Source organism: Manis javanica, chromosome 15 (assembly GCF_040802235.1).
Source record: "Manis javanica isolate MJ-LG chromosome 15, MJ_LKY, whole genome shotgun sequence".
In the NCBI taxonomy this organism is placed as follows: domain Eukaryota; kingdom Metazoa; phylum Chordata; class Mammalia; order Pholidota; family Manidae; genus Manis; species Manis javanica.
The window spans coordinates 12,274,842-12,298,783 of NC_133170.1; the positions used below are offsets into that span (position 1 = coordinate 12,274,842).

General features: G+C 35.3%; 1 protein-coding gene across 19 annotated transcripts in view; it reads left to right on the forward strand.

Moving 5' to 3' along the window:
* The window catches only part of SOX5 (SRY-box transcription factor 5), a 938,132-nt gene that overhangs the window by 788,483 nt on the left and 125,707 nt on the right, over positions 1 to 23,942 (forward strand). For 18 of the 19 annotated variants that reach the window (XM_073222260.1, XM_073222259.1, XM_073222256.1 and 15 more), the window contains one exon: positions 17,984 to 18,107. In XM_073222260.1, coding sequence (XP_073078361.1) covers positions 17,984 to 18,107 — 124 coding nt within the window. The remainder of the gene's footprint in view (positions 1 to 17,983; positions 18,108 to 23,942) is intronic. The other variant, XM_073222253.1, reaches the window with a different exon arrangement.

The following is a 23,942-nucleotide window of genomic DNA, read 5'->3' on the forward strand; positions in this document are numbered from 1 at the left end:
CTGTACTAAAATCGGTACTTTAGATGTCTTTGGGACTTTTGGGAGTGGTTAATATGTGCTGTTTTTTTCATTCCTTTTCATTTTTTTCAACATTTCATTCTTTTTCAACATTTTTTGGCATTATAATTTAAGTATATATCTTGCAAACTAGATATAGCTGGATTTTCTTAAATCTTCAAACTGTTGGTCTCTGTTTGTTAACTTATGAACTTACTCCACTTACATTTATTGTGATTAAACAAGTGTCATTTTGTTCATGCTTTCTATTTGTACCACATTATATGTGTTTTTTCCTTTTAAACTTTCATATATTTTTTAGTTTTCTCTTGTATCTTTTAAAAATCATTATTAGTTTAGACATTACTGTTTTTTTATCAGTTGCCTTTGAAAATTTAACATGTCTACTTAAGGTCAGAGAATCTAAAATTGACAAGTATTGTACTCCTCCTCTTGAATTATAAAATAATCTTAGAATGCCAGTACTTTGAATTTTCCTCTCATTTTATATCTTATTTTTGTTGGAGTTAGCTGTTTTTTTTTAATCCAAACATCGGACATTATTTTCATTGAACCATTTGTTTTTATCAACTCACATGTTCACTGATGTCTTCAGTCATTATATTTTCTGGTTCCCTTTCTTTCTTTCTGAAAAACATCCTTTAGAAATTCCTTTAGTGAATGAATTTGTGGTAGACTTAAAAAAAAGCTTTATTTTGCATTTGTTCAAAGTGTTTACTGGGAAAACACTTTGAAATTGACAGTTATTTTCTTTGATCTCTCTTCTAGTACTACTGTTTAAAAGCTTATTGTCAAACAAAATGTCATTCTTTGGTTGGTGACTTCTGTCTGGCTGCTTTTAATGTTTCTCTGTGCCTTGTTTTTCTACAGTTCTATCACAGAGTACAAAGTGATATTTTCTTTTCATTTATTCTGATTTATAGTTTGCCTCTTGCATCTACGGGTCTAATTCTTTGAAATTCAGAAAAATTATTAACCATTAATTTTTAGAATATCACCTACCTCTATTTTGTATTTTCTATTCACTCCTAAAATTTTGGTTAAGCATCTGTTGGACTGTCACATTCTAGCCTTCACAATACTTAATTGCTCCTTCATAGTTTTCCTCACCTAATCTCTGTGAATTGATATTTAGCTAATATCTTTATATTTCTTTTCCAGTTAATGACTTCTCTCATCCCTTGGGTCTAATTTGCTGTCCATCCATCCAGTGAGTTTTAGGTATCACATATATTTCATTTCACAAAGTTCTGTTCAATTATTTTTTAAAAAATTCCTGAACGCCTTTCATATTTTTTTCATTTAATGCTAGTTTTTATTCCATCTTTTATGTAAATAAACATTTTAAGCATTTTTATTTTATTCTTCATCTGATAATCAACAATACTTGGGTGTCTTTAGACATTTCAATCTGTTGGGTTTTGATTCTGCTTTTATATATGCTGGACTATTCTACACGTTTTTGTTGTATTTTTGGCTGTGAGTTTATGTTTGGCTGAACTTAATCTGTGGGAAATCATAGTATCTAAATTGGTATTGCCTGTCCTCTGGACTGGACTCTTCTTCCAGGTTCCAAGGGGCAGTACAAAACAGAGACCACTTATTTTAATTTTATACCTTTGGGTTTCACTTAAATTTTGGTTTGAATTCCAGACCTAAGTGAGGCCAGGTCTGTGGTTGAATAGTGGAAATATGCTGTTATTAGTAGCATTTTATAGTAGTAGAATGTAAACTCAATGAAATCAAGGATTTTAATGTCTTTTCACTGTAGTTTTCTAAATATCTGGGAAAATATCTGGTACTCTGTAGGTCTTCAGTAGATATTGATTAAAGAATCATCATCATCTCATCGCCATCATCACCATGACATCATCATCATCAATGGTTACACCAAAGCTGTTGTAGAAACATCCCAGTATGTTAAATTGCAATATTTTCTTTTTAAATGCACCGTTTAGTAATGGTATAACCCCCTTTCACTGTCCTGAGTTAGTGCAGGAGTCTGAAGTTTGCTTTTTAGGGTCCCAAGGCTTTACCTGGGTTCCAGGTGCTATTACCTACATTTGCCACCAAGGGAACTCTCATTCTTTCCACCAACTTTCAACTTATTAGTTCCTCCGGATTCCCATGTCCAACTTCCTTGGAGGTACTACATGAAAAAGTGTGTTAGTTATTATGTAACCGAGATCTGCTTGTGTTATTGCAGCAGGGATTACTAGGCTATCTAATATTTGATACTGTTTCCATTATCGTTTTTAAAAATAATTTTTAAGCTGTGTTACTCAAGGTTTTTGTCATTTTAAAATTTTTCATGCAAGTTATCATTTATTTTGTCAAGATATGTTTATAAGTATTATATCCTTTACTCAAGTGACTGTAAAGCATAGTGGTTAAAAGCCTAGTTTGTAGCTCAGCTGCCTGGATTTGAATTCTAGCTCTTTTATTTGCTGTCTGTCTGTGTTGAAGCATTGTGTGGTTTTCTTAACTGTAAGATGGAGGTGATGGAAGGTCTATCTCATAGGGTTTTTGTGAGTTTAAATGAGTGAAAATAGAATTGTGAAAAAATGAACATGATAAAAAATTGCATCATGAGGGAAACTTAGGAAAACAGAAAAGGTATTAACATTAACAACCATCTATCACATACTTTTGGTGAAGGGCAGGAAGATAGAAAGAATTCATGTTAGTCCCTGTTCTTTTTCATCCAATAAAACATCCGTGTAAAATTAGAATTGTTGTAATTTTGAAACTTAAAGAAAAATTCTAATCACAAAATCAGTCTATAGATTTAGCAAAATACCCATAGTATTGCATAATTCATCTTTATTTAAATATTGTCATTATGGGTAGGTGTTAGTTCTGTTTGCTGGATGACATCAAGTAAATTTAGCAAAGAAGTTAAATTAGCCATCCTTACATCAATTATTGCATGTAATGTACAATTCCCTATTATTGCATATATTTATAATGGTATGTTGTATAATATTCCTTCTTGATGAAAATTCAAAATTTTTGGTTATATAAATGACACTGCATTCAATGGATTGTCCAGTTAAAAAAAAATCACATTTTCTTCTTAAGAAACATGTCCCTTCTGGTACTTTCACACACATTTTATTTTCAGTGACAAATTTTCTAGTGAGCAACTTACTGCTAGAGTGTCCTCAACTGTAGTGGAGTTAGACAAGCATCTGAGTACCAAGCTGACATAGCGTATGAGGCAGCATCCATTATTACTCAAAGAGCATGGATTTCCCACATCCTAAGGAATGGAACTAGATATTAACTTGTCTCTACATGGGTGCATTTGGGGGAGATGTTTGAAATGTTATTTTTGTACTTGTTTGCAGGAAGACTGTCATAAGGGCTTCTTCCAACATATGTAACATTGTTCACTACAGACTCAGCATACTCTCTGCATGCTACAAAGAAAGAAATCCCCATACATTAGCCATTCACACCAATCTGGCACTTATCACATAGTGTGAAAGTTTAAACAAAAGAAATGTAAGCAGTGTAATCACATTTATTTTCTTAAAATAAGAATAATGTACAGAGTTTAAAGAGGCAGCTATTGAAGTTTTCGTAAAGAGGATTTTAGGGTTTTTCAGTGTATACAGGTTATGTCATCAAATTAAACTTGGTATCCTTTATGTGTTTCCATACCTGTAAGTCCCATTGCTTTTGTATCCCTAAGAGCAAAAAGTTCAAGTACATTTAGTGGCACCCAATGTCTTACATTTGAACTTACTTTCTAGTGTTTTTTTTTATGTATACATTCATTCCGTATGAGTAATCAATAATTCTGATATTATCATAAATATCATCTAACTGTAGTTCTTGCATCATTTTAGTAAAACACATCAGAGTTCTTATATCTCTCTTCTGAGGAATAACTAAGTACACAAAACCTAACTGTTAGCATAATTAAAAACTAGAATCTGAGGAAGTTAATGGATTGGGTGGTTAAAAAAATGGCATCAGTTATGTGCCATGTTTCAGGGCATTACTTGAGCAAAAATCTTGAATCCTGAATGAAAATGAAGTCAAGCCTGAGATCCATTATATAGAAAGAATATTTTAATAACTTTTACTGTTATAACATGAGTAGCCTTTTCTTATAGTGAACATCTTTTAAAATAATTAGTTCAGTTGACATATACTGAGCATGTCTATGTGCTAGCATTAAGCTGGGTGCTGTGGAAACCAACAGGAGTTAACTCTGCCCTGCCATTAAGGTAGCTTAACCATGGAGACACACACAAATAATTTCAACCTAATGGAATAATTAAATGGAGTACAGAAGAAAGAAACATTGTTGAACGCAGCGTGTATACTCTTACCTTGGGTTTTTGCTTCTTCTCTTCCATTTGCCTAGAACACTTTTCCTCAGATACCTGAGACATTCACTCTCTCACTTCTTCCAGGTCTTTATGTCACCATTATCACTGATTCCACATTTAAATAAGTAGTCTCTATCCCAAGGCTCCTTTTCGTCTGCTCTGGCTTTAATTTTTCCATAGTATTTGTCTTGTCCTATTCATTGCAATATTCTTAGAGACTGTGACAGGTCCTAACACAAAGTAGGCACTCAATAAATGAATGAATATGTTGTGCTTGGAAAGTTTGGGTAGTCTTCATTAATGCAGGAACACTTAAACTGGATTTTGAGACCAAGATAAATTTTCAGCTTCACCTCCTAGTCTCTAATTTGTGAACAGGTTGAAGAATAAAATTCTCCTGTCTGGAAAGAATCATAAATCTATTGAGGAAGTGTAAACTAACACAGGCAACAAATAGAAAATGCTAAAGGATTTCATAACCCAATGCTCATTACATAGATAAATACAAGGAACATAGGATGTTTCAGCTAGAAAGAAACTAGTAAAGGTCAAAGTAATTGGTAATGATTTCAGAAACTTTGAAGTAAATTTAATATTATATTTTTTATGAAAAATTTACATTTTATTTTCAGTCATTTAGTCTCATATCAAAGAATGTTTTTCTGTTTAATACCAAAATAGACAACAAAGACTTTAGTATACAGTCTATCAAGCAGTTAACACAGAATAGCAATTCCTCTGTTAAACAGCCTTCTATTTTATGCCAGGCAGTATAATGCTATTTTGCTGATCCATTTTCAGATTATTAAAGTAATATGCATATACTTTGAAGTTTTGGAGAAGATTTTGTACAGAAAATATGAAGCAAATTAAAATGTAATTAAAGATGAAAATCAAAGTCAAAATGCAACCTTGCTATAAAAATCTCTTAAAACATAATAGAATTTTTAAGAATTTAAATGTGATCCTTTTTTACATGGAGAAATTATATGGGAATTAATTTTGTCACAATCTCTAGGTCCTTTTAATATAAATTAATATTTTTATTTCTGAAAATTATTGTATTTTTAAAAATATTTATAATTTGTTAAGAATAAAAAAATTTGAGTCTTAAACATTGTTTTGGCTAGCTATGATCATGTGTCAGTCCCCAAATTATTTGTTTTCCTATCAGTTTTCCACTAATGAAATTGAAAATGGCAATACTAACCTGCTGATCTCCAAGATGCCAAGATGGTGGATTAAGCTGTAAATGAACTAATTCACATGCAAATGCTTTATAAAAATAAAAAGCATTATTCTAGTATGATTTTTCAAAGCACATTCAGTCCTGCTTCAGGCAGTAGTGAAGTTCTTATATTTTTAAGGTGGTCTGTATTTTTTTCCCTGTGTTTTTTTTTAACTGAGATATAGTTCACATGCCATAAAGTTCACCCTTTTGAAGTGTGCAATTCAGCGTTTTTTAATCTACTCATGATAATCATAACCATCACCATTAGCTAATTCCAGAATATTTCATCACTCTGGAAAGAAACCCTCTACCCATTAGCAGTCAGTTCAACCTCCCAACAATATGTTAACTTTTTGAGCTGTAATATTTTAAAGAACTTACACTAACTGAAATTTATATTTTATGAGAACAAAATCACTGATGATCTATTATAAGCTATTGAAGAAACATCCTAAATCAGAAGTCAATAAATAGTAAATTTTATTACATTTTCTAATCTTGGACTCGTGAGAAATATAAATGAAAACGGTATGATATTTTAGTTGACCATTATGTTTTATATTGTCTTTCATTTGTATGTAAATGAAAATTGATGTAGTAATGCATGATATAAAATAAGGTTGTATTAGTATTTGCAAAGCCTGATTCTGCTCATGAGAACAGAGAACCATGCATACTCATAGGCGCCAGACCCTTTAGTTGTCAGGAACCATGATAAGCAATACAAATAGTCACACATCTGAGGAAACAAGTAGAATTACTTTAGAAAGACAGACTTGGTTCACCAAATAACAGCTATCAAGCTATGTAAAACATGCCTTCAAGAAATAGATGATACTGGAATCCTAAAGAATCCACTGTTGGAGACATGTTAATCACTGCCTTATAAAATTCTTTAATTGGCTCAAAATTATCCTTGGCAAATAAAATAGTTGTTCTTCCCATTCCCTTTCACAATTGCTTTCTTACTTAACATTTTTTTTCCACCCTTAAGTTTCTATGTTTATCAACTTTTAAAAATACAGATTTCTTTTCCTGAAGTCAGCAAATATACTCTATATATTATATTTATAAGAAATGTCATCATTTTAATTGACCTGAGTTAAATATATATTAAAATGGTGCTTTGTAAGAATGTAATGTTTAAGTTTTGAAAATAAATAACAGGTTCTATAAGACAAGAAGAATATTTGAGTCAAGCCTGCATAGTATTAAGAATGAAATCTCATTGCATTAAAGTGACAGAGGTCTTAATTCTACATCATTTGAAAGAGGTCATCTGCTAGTAACAATGCCAATGATAAACATGTCATGCAAAAGTAAAAATGCAATAGTGAAATGAGCCATCGAAAGAAGAGTCAGTGACCATATAATATTTCAGTTTCTATTATATCTAGTAGCAATCTGGTTAACCAGAAATGACAGTTGCCCTAAAGGAAATAAAGTGGAGGTATTATTGTAGTAGTAGTTTGGAAAGAAAATTGCACTGTGTCTTGACTGGATTATTTCTCCATCCTTGAAAACTATCTCCACCTCTCTGTGGTGCCGCTTCTTGCCTTCATACAAATTGAGTTGGTATCATCTAAACTCACAGGGCCCAGGGGCCCTTTGGTGACAAGGAGGAGGAAAAGGGGAATTAGAAAAACAAAATGTGACAGGCAGTTTTGAAAAGAAAAGCAATTTTCCTGTGGGTCTGTTCCTAAATAGGAGTTCTTCAATGCAATATTTTGCTTCTGCAGTCAGAATCAAGTGCATGCTTGTGCTGTTTTGTCGGGCTTGGCACTGACAGGTTTTATTTAGGAGGGGTGGGAATACAGGGAGATTGGATGTGGGGAAGTTAGTATTTTGGCTATAGCAGCCCTGGAGGCAGAGTTAGCACTTGCAATGGGACAAAAGTATTTGTAGTCATCAGATAACTTTGCAGTCAGCTTCAATAGCATCACTCTTTTTTTTTCCTACATTTTTTTTTTTTTGGCAGCCAAGCTCTTAGTAGAACCATCTGTCTTTCTATTAGTATTTTTGAGGCCTGTTTTGAAGCCACTTTGCTTGGCAAAGTCACTTTCATCCTTGGAAACGCTTTTTTAAAAAAGTTCTGTGGCTTTTTGCCGAAGAAGAGTACTATGTAAAAAATCCACATGGCTGTTCATTTTTGTTCCGAAAGAATATGGCTACTTTGTCTTTGTCTTGCATCAGATGAAATTAGAGGTGATACAATTCCAGTGTGACTGTTGGGAAGCGAAGGCAGGCATTGCAAATTTTAGCAGTGTTTTTATGTGCCCGTGTCTCTCCGTGAGATTTTCTTTAGTCTTCCTAGTAGATTAATTGGAAGATAAATTGACTCCTTTATTCGTAATTTTAGTGGGTTTTTTGTTTTTTTAAAGAACATTATGCTGGATAGGATAAAGTGACAAATTAACTTTCTGTTATATGAAGTGAAAAATCACAGACTATAGTGGCCGTTGAAGATCCCATGCCTCTTCCTGCTAATGGTGGAAAATCAGCTTTGTTATCTTGGTTACTCCAGTTTGGGTCATTATATCCTGCCTACCTAAACCCCTCTTGGAATCTCATTTGGATATTATATTCTTCATTTTCTCAAAAACTGCTGCGTAGCGTTGCTGCCTGCTTCTAAACAGCTGCTGTGGTCCCCCCTGAAGGTGGCTGAATTTCAGTTGTTGGTGAACTCATCCCTGAAGGTGACATGTGCTTGCAGACTAAACTGTTGAGGAGCATTCAGAAAGTTTTCAATTTTACATTTATTTGTAATCGTGCTGACTTCAATCATAGAGCTGCTTCTCATTTGTGTATGTAGTTTAAATTTCCTACCCCATCTTACTATTGTTTGAGCTCTCACACAACCTGCTCCTTGATATTCTGGAGTCCCTCTAGTTCTTTGATTCCTGAATTTTCCCCAGTCTGGTAATGCCTTCCAGGCCCCTCTTCATAGGGTAGAGCCTAAAGCCCATTGCTGTTCAAAAAAGCAGTTTTGTGATTCCTGTACAACCTATGCTTGCCAAAGTCCCCACCATCCCCTTTCCTCCCCCAAGGCTGGAATTCAGCTTCTCTGATCCTCACCTGCAGTGGCCAGGCAATTTGAGAAAAATCACCGAAAAGGGAAGGTGACAGCATCAGTAGTCATGTGCTCTCCCCCAAGCCCACAACATTTTTGGTCACTCTATTGAATTGTCTGTGGTTTACTTTCTTTTTCATTTCTCACAATGAAAATCCAAAACTTCTTTTCCTTTCCTGGCCTTCCTTCCTGAATCCCACTCTCTCATCCACAGGATATGACCTTGCCCTCATCATTGAGAACTTTCTTTCCATTGGGCCAGATTTTCCTCACCTGTGACATACCTGCCTGTATCCATTTATAGAAGCTCCATTCCTCAGGGTGCAGAGAATTCCACTCAAAACGAATTCCTACACTTCTGCTTGCCTTCTAGCCTCCAATGGAATTTTGGTCCACCAGTTTGTTTCTTTTTCCTGAATTTAAAATTCTCAATTTCTATTTGCTCCTTTCAGCCAATAAATGTGCTCAGTAGTCTGCTACATAAATAAAGCCTATGCATTCCTGTGTAGCTGCTCTCAAACCTGTTCCTAACTTCTCAGCAAACCTTCTCTGAAGAACCGTCTACATTTGCCATGTTCTTTCTCTTGCTTGTTGCCATTCGGTCCTCAACCTTAACAATGTGATTTCTACCCTCTGTTCTAATGGAATTGATGCTGTTAGAATCATCACTATATTCTGATTAGCAATTACAGAGAATTATTTTATGCTTCTAAAATAGTGCTACATTTTTTACTTAGTCACTATGGCAGTCTTGAAATTCCACTGGTGTTTGTGACACTGTTCTCATGATTTTCTTTATTCTTATCTTACCTCTCTGCTCATAGGCTCTTCTGCCCTTCATTGAATTTTTATTGTAACCCAGATGCTCTCTCCTCTTTGTCCTGTAGACCCTCTCTAAGTTATCTTGTTCACCATAATCAGTAAATTATTCCTTAAACTATGGCCTCTAAAGATGTCTTCCCTAGCTTCAGACTGGAGTATATCCATCTGCTAGTAAGATATCTCCAGTGGCACATTATTTAGGCACTCAAACACATCATATCCAAAACCATATTCACTATCTTTCCATAGAAACTCTCACCATCCCAACACCCCACTATGCTTTTTATCTTTGCTTCATACCAGTGTAGACAGTTACACAAACAAGACACCTGAGAGTCATCTTTGACTCTTTCCTTTTCTTCACCTCCAAATTCTTCAACTCCTGTAGATATAGATGTAGGTAATAGATATAGATGTGTAGGTACATAGTTTTACTTAGGAACAAGTATTTCTCATATACCCACAGATACATCACTTCCCCCATCATCAACATGCCCTTCCCCCATTTTTTTCCTAAAAAAATTTGGGCTTTTCCTCTTTATTCATAATCCTCCTATTGCTGACCAAACCCTCATATAACCATCAGAGTATTTTACCTGCCTTACTTAAGATCCCTCATTGATTTCCTCAGAACCTACATGGGGAATGTCAAGTTTCTTCCCCTGATACACAGACTGATTCAGGCAGACCTTTGCCCCACTGGCCACTTTTACATTGTGCACTATTCTAGATTACTAGTGGTGTTCCCCCTCACATGATGTTTTTTGTTTTTTTATTAAGGTATCAATGATGTATACTCTTATGAAGGTTTCACAAGAAAAAAAATGTGGTTATTACATTCACCCTTATTATCGAGTCCCCCACCATACCCCATTGCTGTCACTGTCCATCAGTGTAGTAAGATGCCACAGAGGCCCTGTTTGTCTTCTCTGAGCTACACTGTCTTCCCCATGACCACACATACACACCATGTGCATCATCATGATACCCCACAATCCCCTTCTCCCTCCCTCCCCACCTGCTCTCCCCCACCACCACCCCCTTTGGTAACCACTAGTACCTTCTTGAAGTCTGTGAGTCTGCTGCTATTTTGTTCCTTCAGTTTTGCTTTACTTTGTACTCCACAAATGAGGGAAATCATTTGGTACTTGTCTTTCTCTGCCTGACTTATTTCACTGAGCATAATACCCTCTAGCTCCATCCATGTTGTTGCAAATGGTAGGATTTTTTCTTTCTTATGGCTGAATAGTATTCCATTTTGTATATGTATCATCTCTTCTTTCTCTGTTCATCTACGGATGGACACTTAGGTTGCTTCCATATCTTGGCTATTGTAAATAGTGCTGAGCTAAAAATAGAGGTGCGTATGTCTTTTTGAATCTGAGAGGTTGTTTTCTTTGGGTAAATTCCTAGAAGTGGAATTCCCAGGTCAAATGGTATTTCTATTTTTGGTTTTTTGAGGAACCTCCATACTGCTTTCCACAATGGTTGAAATAGTTTACATTCCACCAGCAGGGTAGGAGGGTTGCCCTTTCTCCTCATCGTTGCCAGCATTTGTTGTTCCTAGTCTTTTCTATGTTTACTATCCTAACTCGTGTGAGGTGATACCTCATTATGGTTTTAATTTGCATTTCCCTGATAATTAGCAATGTGGAGCATCTTTTCATGTGCCTGTTGGCCATCTGAATTTTTTCTTTGAAGAAGTGTCTGTTCAGATCTTCTATTCATTTTCTAATCGGGTTATTTGCTTTTGGAGTGTTGAGGTGTGTGAGTTCTTTATATATTTTGGATGTTAACCCCTTTTCAGATATGTCATTTGCAATGTATTCTCCCATAGATGCCTTTTTGTTCCTCTGATGGTGTCCTTTGCTGTACAGAAGCTTTTTTAGCTTTTTAGCATGATGCAGTCCCATTTGTTCATTTTTTATTTTGTTTTCCTTGCCTGAGGAGATGTGTTCAGGAAAAAGTTGCTCATGTTTATACTCAAGAGATTTTTTCCTATGTTTTCTTCTAAGAGTTTTATGGTTTCATGACTTACATTCAGGTCTTTGATCCATTTTTAGTTTACTTTTATGTGTGGGGTTGGACAGTGATCCAGTTTCATTCTCTTGCATGTAGCTGTCCAGTTTGGCCAACACCAGTTGTTGAAGAGGCTGTCATTTCCCCATTGTATATCCATGGCTCCTTTATTATATTAACTGACCATATATGTGAGGGTTTATATCTGGGCTCTCTAATCTATTCCATTGGTCTGTGGGTCTGTTTTTGTGCCAGATCAAATTGTTTTGTTTACTGTGGCTTTGTAGTAGAGCTTGAAGTCAGGAACTGTAATCCCCCTGCTTTATTTTTCCTTATCAGAATTGCTTTGGCTATTCAAGGTATTTTGTGGTTCTATATGAATTTTAGAACTATTTGCTCTAGTTCATTGAAGAATGCTGTTGGTATTTTGATAAGGATTGCATTGAGTCTATAGACTGCTTTGGACAGGATGGCCATTTTGACAATATTAATTCTTCCTATCCATGAGCATGGGATATGTTTCCATTTATTGGTATCTTCTTTAATTTCTCTCATGAGTGTCTTGTAGTTTTCAGAGTATAGGTCTTTCACTTCCTTGGTTAGGTTTATTCCTAGGTATTTTATTATTTTTTAACACATGATGTTTTTTTTCTTGTCCCTGTTCCTTTGTTCTTGTCTCCTCTGTCTAATTGCTTTCTCACACTCCATCTCTTTGCCTGGCTAATTTCTGCTTATCCATTCAGAGCCTATACTGGCTGTTCCTCTCTCTTTGAGGCTTGCTTGGTTTCTCCTGTCTAGGACTGGAGTCTATCATCTATCCTTCCATAGTATCCTATACAAATCTCTACTGTTGAATTCTAGCAGGATATTATAGTTATTTCTCCATTTGTCCCACCAGACTCAGAGCTCCTAGAGAGCAGGCATCATATGTGAATTCATCTTTGTGTCCCTGGTTACCAAAAAAAGTACACATTCTGCTTAATAAAAGTGTTGATTAAGTAAATAAACAAATAAATAGTCCCATGTGACTGGAAGCTTAATTAATAATCTTTAGTATCTACTTGATATATAGTGTTTGAGGATGCCCCACTGAAAGTTTTGCAATGGAATATTTACATAAATTATAAATATATTTAATTATGAATAATTGATAAGTATTTACATGTTCTTTTACAAGTGTGATAATGTGGCTGGTTTGTTTTGGATTCATAAGATTTTAGAGGGCAAAACAACATGCAGTATCTATGGTAGAATTACAAAAAGTGTTAAAAGAGTATTTCATCCTAAAGTTGAAATAAAGTAGCCTCTTAAGCTTATTATGAGTCACTCTAATTTGTGAATAACATGCCACCTTTTAAAAAGACTAAAGTTTTGTGACAAAAGTATTTTATTGAAACTCAATTATAAGTGTCATAGATTTTAAACATTAATTGGGAGCTTAAAGGGAAATTTCATGCATTAAATGAAACAAAATAAATGAAGTTAATAGTGAACAGGATTTGGAAATATTCAAAACTGGCAAATATGTAAGAATGAATTACTAACCTTATAACAAGTTAGTTTTAAGATTTATCCAGAAAATCTGTTTTGATGTGATGTGTGTTTTCTACCAAAAGGTAGCTGAATTTCAGCAGCAGTGCATTGAAAATTAGCTAAGATATGCCAGTAATACAGTTATTTGCACTAGTTATTATTTATAAAGTTGCTGCAAACCATGAATTAGTAAATACTGACCAGCTGCACCTGGGGGAAATACAGAGTTAGGCTCCTAAGAGCCTTTGGTCACAACCATTTTTATCACCTGATCAATATGCAATCTTGTTTTACATGTGTTTCCCTAGAAAGACACTTTATTAATATTGACTACTGATTTTATATGCATTTCAAACAGTGAAATCACCACCAAAATTTCTCACTACTTTGCTGAGGTCTGTGAGTGACTATAAAAGCACTAGTACTGGCACAGGAAATTTTAGTCATCAGGCAAATTTGCCAATACAGAATCTGCAAATAATGAGAATCAACTCTATTTTGAAATGGGCTTTTATTTGCACATATGGATTAACCACACATTTTGGATTATATTTATTTGACTGTTTACTTTATTCTGAATATTGGTACAGTGCTTTAGAATCTGTCCTATGACAATCTAAAGAAAACTCACATTGGGACAAAGAAACCAGGCTGGTTTTCTGTTACAGTTCCTCTCTTTCTCCCCTGTAGTTCTTCCCCCACACCTACTTTTCCTGTTGTTTGGGGAAAGAATACTAAATTAAGAGTTAGGAGATGTACTGCCAGTCTTAATCTTGCTCCTGCATATATGTGGGATCTTGAGCAATTTATGTGGCCAAACTCAGCCTATTTCCTTATCAGCAAAGTGATTGTACTGTGTCAGATAACCTCAGCCTTAAAACTCTGCTGTTCTATATACATAGCTCTTGGAAAATTTAGACACTAAAACAAATTATAATACTAAAGCAAAGTGCATTTCAATCATCATAGTAAGACAAAAGTTTAGATATGCTGACTTTAAAAAGCCCTGGAATTCATTCCAATTTATTCTTTAAAATACTAAAATTTTTACTTGAAAAATGATTATAACTTATTAGAGTATAAATGGATTACTTGAATAAAAATTGTCACATCCAAGTAGATAGCCTTATGTACACACAAAAATTAGTTAAACAATATAACAAGAAAACATTCCCCTTATAGTAGCAATGCAAATGTTTTTAACCTTTAAAATCACCAAGAAACTATAAGAATGATAGGAAGCAAAAGATTTTAATAAATAAAAAGATATGTATAATCTGCTATGGGCTATCAAACCATCAGGTTAATTAATTCAAATAGTAATTCCATATCCTAAAATTAGTGTGGAAAAATCAGCATACAAAAAGCCAGGAAATAATCTGAAAAAGAAAATAGTAATGATAGAATACTAATTTTACCTATAATTAGGACATATTGCAAAGCTATAATAAACATCATACTAGAACATGATAGGCAGACATATCTGTCCATTGCATCAAAATGTAATAAATTTCCAGTATTTCTGGGTAACTTTTCTATTTCTTTATGCATGCATGACTCCGAGAATCATTAATATATCCTTAGTTTTTAGACTATTTAGGTATGGCTTAAGAATAAGGACCTAAAGCATTTGGTTCTTTATGTTACTATTCTTCTACGGTGAAATCGATCCCTTTCTGTCATTTAAAACTGTGGTGTCCTCAGGCCTTTTGGGATATTTGAGTGGGTGCACAAATGTGTAATAAGAAAGAAGGTACTATTAATTCCTTCCTCTTTATTTGTGAATTATCAATACCTATGATAGTTTCAACTGCTTAGTAAGCTTTAAAGGTACAATAACAAATCATTTGCAACAGCTTCCCTAAATAAGCTCATAGGTCATAAGGGAGAGTCAAGTTATACAAGTAACTATTATTTAATACAGTAAGTATTGTTTTAGCTTTATGAGGTTAAAAGAAGTAACAGTTCTTTTTAACTGAAAATTGGCACCATAAGGAAGAAGTGCTTCATAGGCGAAGGCATTCTGTGAGTCTCAGAAGACTTTGAAAAATAAGTAGAATTTTGTCACAAAGAAAATAAAAAGAGAAATCACTCAAAACAGAGGAGAAAATAATGTTGAACACATTCAAGCATGGTAAACACCAGCTATGCAAGGAACTCTTCATGATCCATTGGGGCAAGAATACAGGGTATCTGGAGAAGGACAGCAGAAATGCCTGGAAAGATAAGCTGAGGACAGATCATGAAGAATCTTGGATACCAGGCTGAGGAGTTTGTTCATTATTCTCTAAGTAAAAGTTTTTCGCAAAAGGGGCATGTCATACAGTTACAAGACTCACTTAGAGGGAATTCTAAGAGGGATATAGTTTAAGATCTGGTCTTATCCTTTGGGCATAAGAGCCCATAAAAGTCAGGCGGCATCTTCCTTTCAACTACTCATATACCAGAAGGAACTTTGTAATTCAAGGCAGAACATAAAGAAGACCAAAAGATTGGTTGACAGTGACTGAAAGCGTTCTTTAAGACAGTATTTCTCAAACCTGGATGCACATGGGAATCATCAGGGGAACTTCAAAAACTGTTGATGGCTGGGTCTCTCCCTTATTGATTCAGATTTAAATTGGTCTGGGAAGCAGTCTTGGGGTATTGGGAATTTTTCAAAGCTTGCCAGGCAATTCTAACATATATCAAGCATCTATTATGCATGCACTAAAACAGAACCTATTGTTTCTGCAATTCTAGGAGTTGTTTTTCCCAAATTAAGGTATCTGAAATTTGGATACCTCTTATGACCCTTTATGTGTTTCATTTAAAGTTCCTTTCTTCGCTCTACACTGCTCTTATTAAATTTATAGAATGTCTTAATAACCAACATCATCTTAGAAAGGAGGAGATGTACTGAATACTACCTAATACACAGATATACTATATAACACCTAATTTACAAGCAGTGAAATATAAAGAATATACTGTAGCTGGTAATAACCCTTAACCACTGTGGCTGGTTGGTTTATTTCTTTTTGCTTGTTATTCTGGTCAGCATCTGCTTACACGGAACTAGCACCCGCGCTGTTTTTGTCTTCAGATGTCTACCTATTGTCTTAGACCACTTTTTCCCACATACTTGTTCAGTGTGCAGTCTCTAATTTTTGAGTCTTTAATCAGTTGCTTTCCATTGGTTTCTACATAAAGTGCATCTTTTCCTCCCATGTGCTCAAAAAATACTGGCCACAGTGGAGCGTCCTTCAGCAGTAACCTTAAGACCCTGTCTTTTTGTGTTTCCCTGGTTGTTGTCTTCCCCTTTTAGCTTCACTCCGGTAGCCGCTATAGGTTTAAAATCCTTTTGGCCTCACGAAATGCTTTCCGATTTGGAGTCATTGCTGAAAACAGCTCCCTCATCCCCCAGTGCTCATTTCTCTCTCCGCCCCTGCCTTTGTCTCGGTGTGTCCTCCCTCCCACCCCCCCCCCCAGACTTGCTCCCTTCCACTCTTTCTCTCAACTCCCACCCCCCAAACACACACACTCACCAACCAAAATCTCACAACTAGCTCAGAGGTGCACTGGAAAAGATGAAGGAGGAACTGAAGGTGTAAACTGAGAAATGATGAGAACTGTAAGAATCATAAATGTCCTAAGAACATGCTATGCCAGTGGGAGAAAAGGAAAACAAGTCTGAGAGAGATTTCAGAGTTAGAATTAGTGACTAATGAATTTGTAAAAAATTCTTTATATTTGTTATTTTACTTATTCCCATTATGGCCCACTGTAACGTAAGCCCCATGGAAATAGGATGTTGGTGTTCTTGTTCACTATAATATCCCTACTACCTAGCTCATTTTTTTTGTACATAGTAGGTGTTTATTAAATATTTCCCAGACAACTGAATTAATGTGTGAAAGGAGTAGTAAGGGAGAATAAAGTGTCAGATATGTGATTTTTAGCACGATCCTAAATTTGCATTCATATATTCAGTAACAAAAACACTAATAATCACGTTTACCAGGGAGATCTTACTTAAATATTTAGAAAAAAATTCTTGGGTATTTTAATGACAACCTCTACATTAGTCACTAATGCAAAACTGCAGAAATGACTGCATTGGGTTGTGTTTCTAGAAATTTCTGTTCAGTTAAAGAAGATAGTCCATTTGTGCATGATTATTTACTGATATGAACCCTCCTTCTAAGAGTGACACCACCAAATTAAGGTGTATTCTAAAGACAGCAACCAAAACAGAGGCCATGTGTTGTGCAGAGTGGTTCAGTTGCTTGAGGAGAGATAAATGAAGACAAAATTACAGTACAGAGCAGATTCAAGGAACTGGATTCCAGACCCATCTTTGATTATCCCATTCCATGGCCACAGGCAGGTCAATTCTCTGTCGGCCCCAGTTACCTCTTCTATAAAGAAAAGAGAAAGTCTTGGTTACTCTTTAACCTTTCTCCCAGCTCTTTTATTCAAGAGCTCTAATATTTCAGTATTATGTGTGAACATGAGAATTCTCTTCAAATAATGAAGAGCTGTTCATATGTCGAATGATACGGGTTTAGTTAGTTTTGTTTTAAAAGGTAGAATTAGTCCTAACAGGTGGGATTTACAGGAAATGTTAGTTCAACCTAAGGGATAATTTTTGAACCATTACGTTAATGCAATAAGAATAAGGATTTTCATGTGAAGTAGTGACATCCCATCACTATCAAGCATAGCATGTAGGTAGATTTTTCATCAGGTTAGACAGTGTACTTGCTAATACCTTCAACTGTAGTATATTCTGATTCGGTTTTGTTTTAGGTAGTCCCAGGGCGTGGCCTCAAGCCCAGTGTTCTAGAAAGCTTGTATGCCAGTATATTGAGTTGAAGAAGTGATTCTCTTTCATCATAAAGTAAGGAGGGTGGGAAGCATGGAACACCAAAACTTCTTCTCTTTGATTCCCTCTATCACGTTCAGCAGGTTCAAGGTCAACTGCCGCCGTTAATGATTCCCGTATTCCCACCTGATCAACGGACACTGGCTGCAGCTGCCCAGCAAGGATTCCTCCTTCCTCCAGGTTTCAGCTATAAGGCTGGATGTAGTAAGTACCATTGATCTTTCATTTGGGTATTGGTGGCATAACTTTAAATTAGGCAATTTAGTATTTCTACCATACCAAGAAATGATATCACCTGTATGGCATTTTTACTTTAAAGAGAACACACACAGAAAGTGTAGGGAAGGATTTATATAGGTATTTAAAAGAACAGATTGTTTCTATGTTTCTGAAGCCAGCATTTGCTCTTTATAATTCAGTTTCATAACTTCTGATTCCAGTTTTTCTTAAAATATGAATATAATTTTGGGGTTCAATTAATTTTCCATACATAAGATAGGAATATGCTTTTCAGTAGCTTCAGCTTGTGCTTTAAGATAAACCCAAGTTTCCTAATGTGAATTAGTTGGCCTTCCATTATCTCTGTCCTCCCTACATTTTACAGCCTAATTTCTTGCTAATCTTTTAGTTCTTAGACCAAACCATACTCTTTCTTGACTTTGGACTTGAATCGTCAGTGTTCACTCTCTCTGGTATTCTGAACCTCTTCAACTCAGATTAGGGAGAGCTTGCCTGACCTAGTTAGATCCTTTTCTCCTGGTTCCTTCGGATGCTGTATATTTTTCTCTTCCCATTGTTAGCTCTGTGAGGCAGGTGCTGATTATGTCTCATTCATTGTTATATCTAAATTTTAGGTACAACATTCAACTGTTCATTGAATGAATGAGCACTCTACAAAACCATACAAGGGCATTTTGGTGATAAGGTGTACCAAGATAACTGCTTATATGGCTTATTAACTTAAGATGCCTGTGATTTTATGACTTTTCTTCCAAAATTGAAATTGTACATTGTTAGTTTTCAAAATCAAACTAATACTTCATTTTTCAAAATTTCAGTAGCCAAAATGCCAGTTACAATCTGTTAGCTAAAAAGAGTAACTAATTCCAGAGGAGCTACCCTGTTAAACTAAATATCTGCTCGGGCATTATTACCAGTCAGAAAAAATGTAGAGAAAGCACATTTATTGAAATATTTTCATTGATAAAAGTAGAACACCCTTCAAAACAAGTAGTGAAATACTACCATTCTAGATATATATATAGAATAATATCTTTTAAATGCCAGTGAATTTTGGTTCATCTACGTGTTAATAAATTGTCACACTAGCGTCTTGCTGTGCTTCAGTACTTACTGCATTTGAGATCCTCTGTCTGACATTACAGGAAATCAGGGTAAAGTTTCCTTTAAAATGTTTCAAATTTTTACATTTTAACACTTATATCTAGCCTGTAAATATTTCTCTATATAACTGAAGTGATGGCATGTAATTCTTTAAACATACAAAGCCATTTGAGATGAGTACATTACAACTATGGATTTTAAATAAAAGTGAACTGAACTCAGGACTATAGAAATTCACACTTGTATCATACTTTCCTTTGTGGTTTTTATACTGCTTTTGCACATACTTTTCTCAACTTTGGTTTCCTGTGATTTAAGATGGTGTTCTCACTTTTGACCCTTTATTTATTTATTCATTTATATTAGTCTATCTTTGTGGCTTCATTCATCCAAAAACATTAACTTTTTAAATAATTAATGACATTCATATTCTAGATATTTAAATTCTAAAAATAGAAATTTAAAACCTATTGCTACACTAAATTCTGACTTTTTAATCACAAAGGATTTTTTGTTTGCTTTGTTTCCATTTTCCTAAGGAATTCCTATTCACATTAAACACATGTTGCCAATGTGTTTTTGGTAACCTTGGTTACTAAAGTGAAAAAAAAGGACACTTAAAAATCATCACTTGCCTCATACTGCACCTGCAGTATATACATATAGACCAGTACTGTTTTCCAAAAAAGAAATTTTTTAAGCAACTGTAGACAGAAGTCCCATTAGCAAATGTGCTGAAGAGAAAACCACATTGCGTATGAACAATAGCATAACTGTAGGCCTGGAAAAGGTCAAGAACACCTCTAACTCACTCCCATTTGACAGAGCTGGCAAATACATTTGTTCAGTGTTAATGTAATGTGGCAGGGAGAAATTTTCCCCTTTCTAAACTTGTTAGTATATTTACCATTTGATATTCATACCTTCAGTGCTTAAAGTTATAAATGATACCACTTCTTTTGTAACCTTGGAAATAAAATAGAATAAAGCTTCTACAGCTGCTGGCAAGCTTGAAACTAGCATCATGCCAAACTCTAAGACTCAGAAGCGGCCTGTAGCAAAAGAAAGCACCACCCTTGTTCACACTCTGGAACTTTGAGTCGGTTTGAATAGGGAGCTGGTTGGAAGGAGTAAATAGCCCAGACTCTTTCCTCCAAAATCACATTTTGGGAAAGAAACAACGGTAGGGGATAAAACTAGTCTCTCCATCTCCTCTTTTTTGAGGGCCTTTTTATTTTATTTCCCCCATGACCATCAACTGAATGTGATTTCTTTGAATGTCAGTTGTTTTGAGTATTACTACATAGTTCTCAAGGAAAGAGATGAACTAATCCACCTTGACTTATTTCAAGTAAATATGACTCTTTGTCGGTGTCAAAAGCTCAAATGCTTTTTATGATAAATTTTCCTGTTTAGAGTATGTGTCCCAATAAAATAAATAAAATAAAAATATCTGGAACTACACAAGAAAGTTAAATGTTCTCATCAGAGAAAAATAAATAAAAACACAAGTTGGAGAAGGTAAGAATCAGGCATTGAGTTAACATCCCCTATTATATAAAAAGAAACTTTAAATTGGACACAAAGATATTTCCCTTTAAGAAATATAATAGTAGGGGGAGGAGGGGGAAAAAGATGGCAGAGTAGGAAGGCAAGGTGGAAACCTCCTCCCGCATACACACCAAAGCAACTACGGCAAATACAACTAACCCTGAAAATAACATGAAGACTGCACAACAGATCATCTACACATGTGAATAAGAGAAAACCACACAGGGAGGGGTAAAGTAGCGGAGCTGCAATCAGTTTGGACCCTGCCCCTTCCCCCATCCCAGCTCACAAGAAAAGCAGAGTGGGAAGGGGATAAGAGCTCAGGAACTCTGTACACCTGGCCCTGGCAATCAAGTCCACATTGCACTGGGCATTGGTGATTAACAGTGCTAGACACCAGGGAAAGTTAGAGCATTCTGGAAGACTGACTCCTGCCAGTTGTGGAGGATAGGCACACTCTGTTAGTTTCACTGAGACCCAACACAGAGGCAACAGTGTGAGAGATTTACCGGCAGCAGGAAAGGTGCCAGAGGGGTGAAGGTTGGATGGAACTCTCTCCACAGGAGAAAAGTCAGGAGGGCGATGCTTCCCTAGCCCTCCCTCAGCTCAGCTGGTTGGGCACTTGTGAGAGCCAGCCCCAATGTGCCATTCCCTTCACTGGTGTTCCAAACCCTCATTATGCTCCCCTGCCTACCCACCCCTCTTACCCCTCTTGATAAGTCTTTATCAAGAAGACCGGTGCTCTGTTTCATTTCGCCTTCTCTCCTACTGTGGGCCCCATCCACAATGATCCCAGCGTAAGCACTGCTGCTTGGCTCACAGAGAGCCTGCTTTGAAAGAAAGCCACTTCCTGTAGACAGGCAGAAAGGTGGCCTCACCCACAGTCCGCCAACAGCAACCGGGGCTTCACAGCTAAGGAGGACCAGGCACTGGAGAAGAAAGAGTCCTGAGCTTCACACCACAGGATGCCTTCTTCATAAAGCCATTACTCTCTAGAACAGGAAACATAGTAGGTCTATCTAATACAAAGGAAGAAGCACAGAAACCCAAACAAAATGAAGAGGCAGAGGAAAATGTTCCAAACAAGAGAACAAGATAAGACACCAGAAAGAGAGTTAAATGAAACAGAGCACCAATCTTTATAAAGACTTCAAAGTAACAGTCATAAATATGCTCACTGACCTGCACAAAAGAGCTGATGATCTCAGGGAGAACTTCAGCAAGGAGATAGAAGATTGGAAAAAGAGCCAGTCAAAGCTGAAGAATACAGTAACTGAAATGAAAAATACAATGAAGGAAATGAATAATAGATTACTACAAGTAGAGGAGACAATGAGATGAGATCAGAGAATAGGAGAATAATGAAGCCAAGGAACAGAGACAAAAAAAGAATCTCTAGAAAGAAGAGGATGCTAAGAGTGTGACAACTCAAAATGAAGCAATATTTATGTAATAGGGGTACCAGAAGGAGAAGAGAGAGACAAAGGGGTAGAAAGTCTCTCTGAGGAAATAATTATTGAAAAATTCCCAAATCTGGGGAAAGAAATAGACATCCAGGTCCTGGAAGCACAGAGAGCCCCTAACAAAAGGAACCCCAGAAGGACACCACCAAGACATGTAATAATTACAATGACAAAGATTAAGTATAAAGGGAGGGTATTTAAAGCAGCTAGAAAGGGGCAAAAAAAATTATTTATAAGGGAAACCTTATAAATAAGCAGATTTCTCAGCAGAAACTTTACAGGCTAGAAGTGAGTGGCATGAAATATTTAATATATTGAAACAAAAGAACTTTCAAATAAGAATCCTGCAACCAGGAAGGTTATCATTCAGAATTAAAGGAGAGATATTAAAACTTTCCAAGGTAAATGAAAATTAAAAGAATTCGCCACAACTAAACCAGCCTTATAGAATATGTTAAAGGGACTTGTTAAGCCTAAATATTTTTCATCAATGAAAACAACAGTAAAGGTAGTAGACCAATTACTAACTAAGCAAGTATGAAATTTTAAAAAAAGGAAGAAACACAAAAGTAATAATAAACTATACATAAAATCAGTCAAGGGTTACACAGAAAATGCAGATTATGACATCTAATACATAAAGTGAGGAGGAAGAAGAATAAAGAAGTTCTTTCAGACTGTGTTTGAAGTAGAGTTACCATCAACTTAATATAGACTGTTATATATTTAGGAAACTACCTATGAACCTTATGGTAACCACAAGCCTAAAGCCTATCATAGATGCACAACAAATTTGAAAAAAGGACTCCAATGACAAAACTGAAGAAAACCATCAAATAAGACTACAAAAAGGGAAGAAAAGATCTGAGAGGTGCTACAAAACAACCAGAAAACAATAAAATGTCAGTAAGTCCATACCTATCAATAACTACCTTAAATGTAAATGGACTGAATTCAACAATCAAAAGACACAATTGTTTTGAAAGAAACAATACTGATTTAAACAATATGCTTCTACATAATCAGTGGATGAATAAACAAACTAAGAAGAAATCAAGTCATATATGGAAACAAATGAAAATAAAAATGTAACAGTCCAAAATATGTGGGAGAAGTGGTTCTGAGAGGGAAGTATATAGCAATACAGTCCGACCACAAGAAACAAGAACAAGCCCAAATAAATAGTCAAAACTCACCTTAAGGAAACTAGAAAAAGAACAAATGGAATCCAAGTTAGAAGAAAGAGGGACATAATAAAGATCAGAGCAGAAATAAAACAGAGAAGAATAAAACAATAGAAAAAATTGGTGAAACCAGGAGCTGGTTCTTTGATCAGATAAAAAAAAAATAGACAAATTTCTAGCCAGACTTATCAAGATAAAAAGAGAGTAGACAAGTAAAATCAGAAACAAAAAAAGGAATAGTCACAATGGATACCAAGAAATATAAATATTTATTAGAGAATTTATGAAAAATGGTATGCCAATAATTTGAACAACCTAGATGAAATGGACAAATTCCAAACAAAGCACAACCTTCCAAGACTGATTTAGGAAGAAGCAAAAAATCTGAAAAGACCAATTACCAATAACAAAATTGAACTGATAATCAAAAAACTCACAACAAAGAAAAACCAGGACTTGATGGCTTCACAGCTGAATTATACCAAACATTTAAAGAA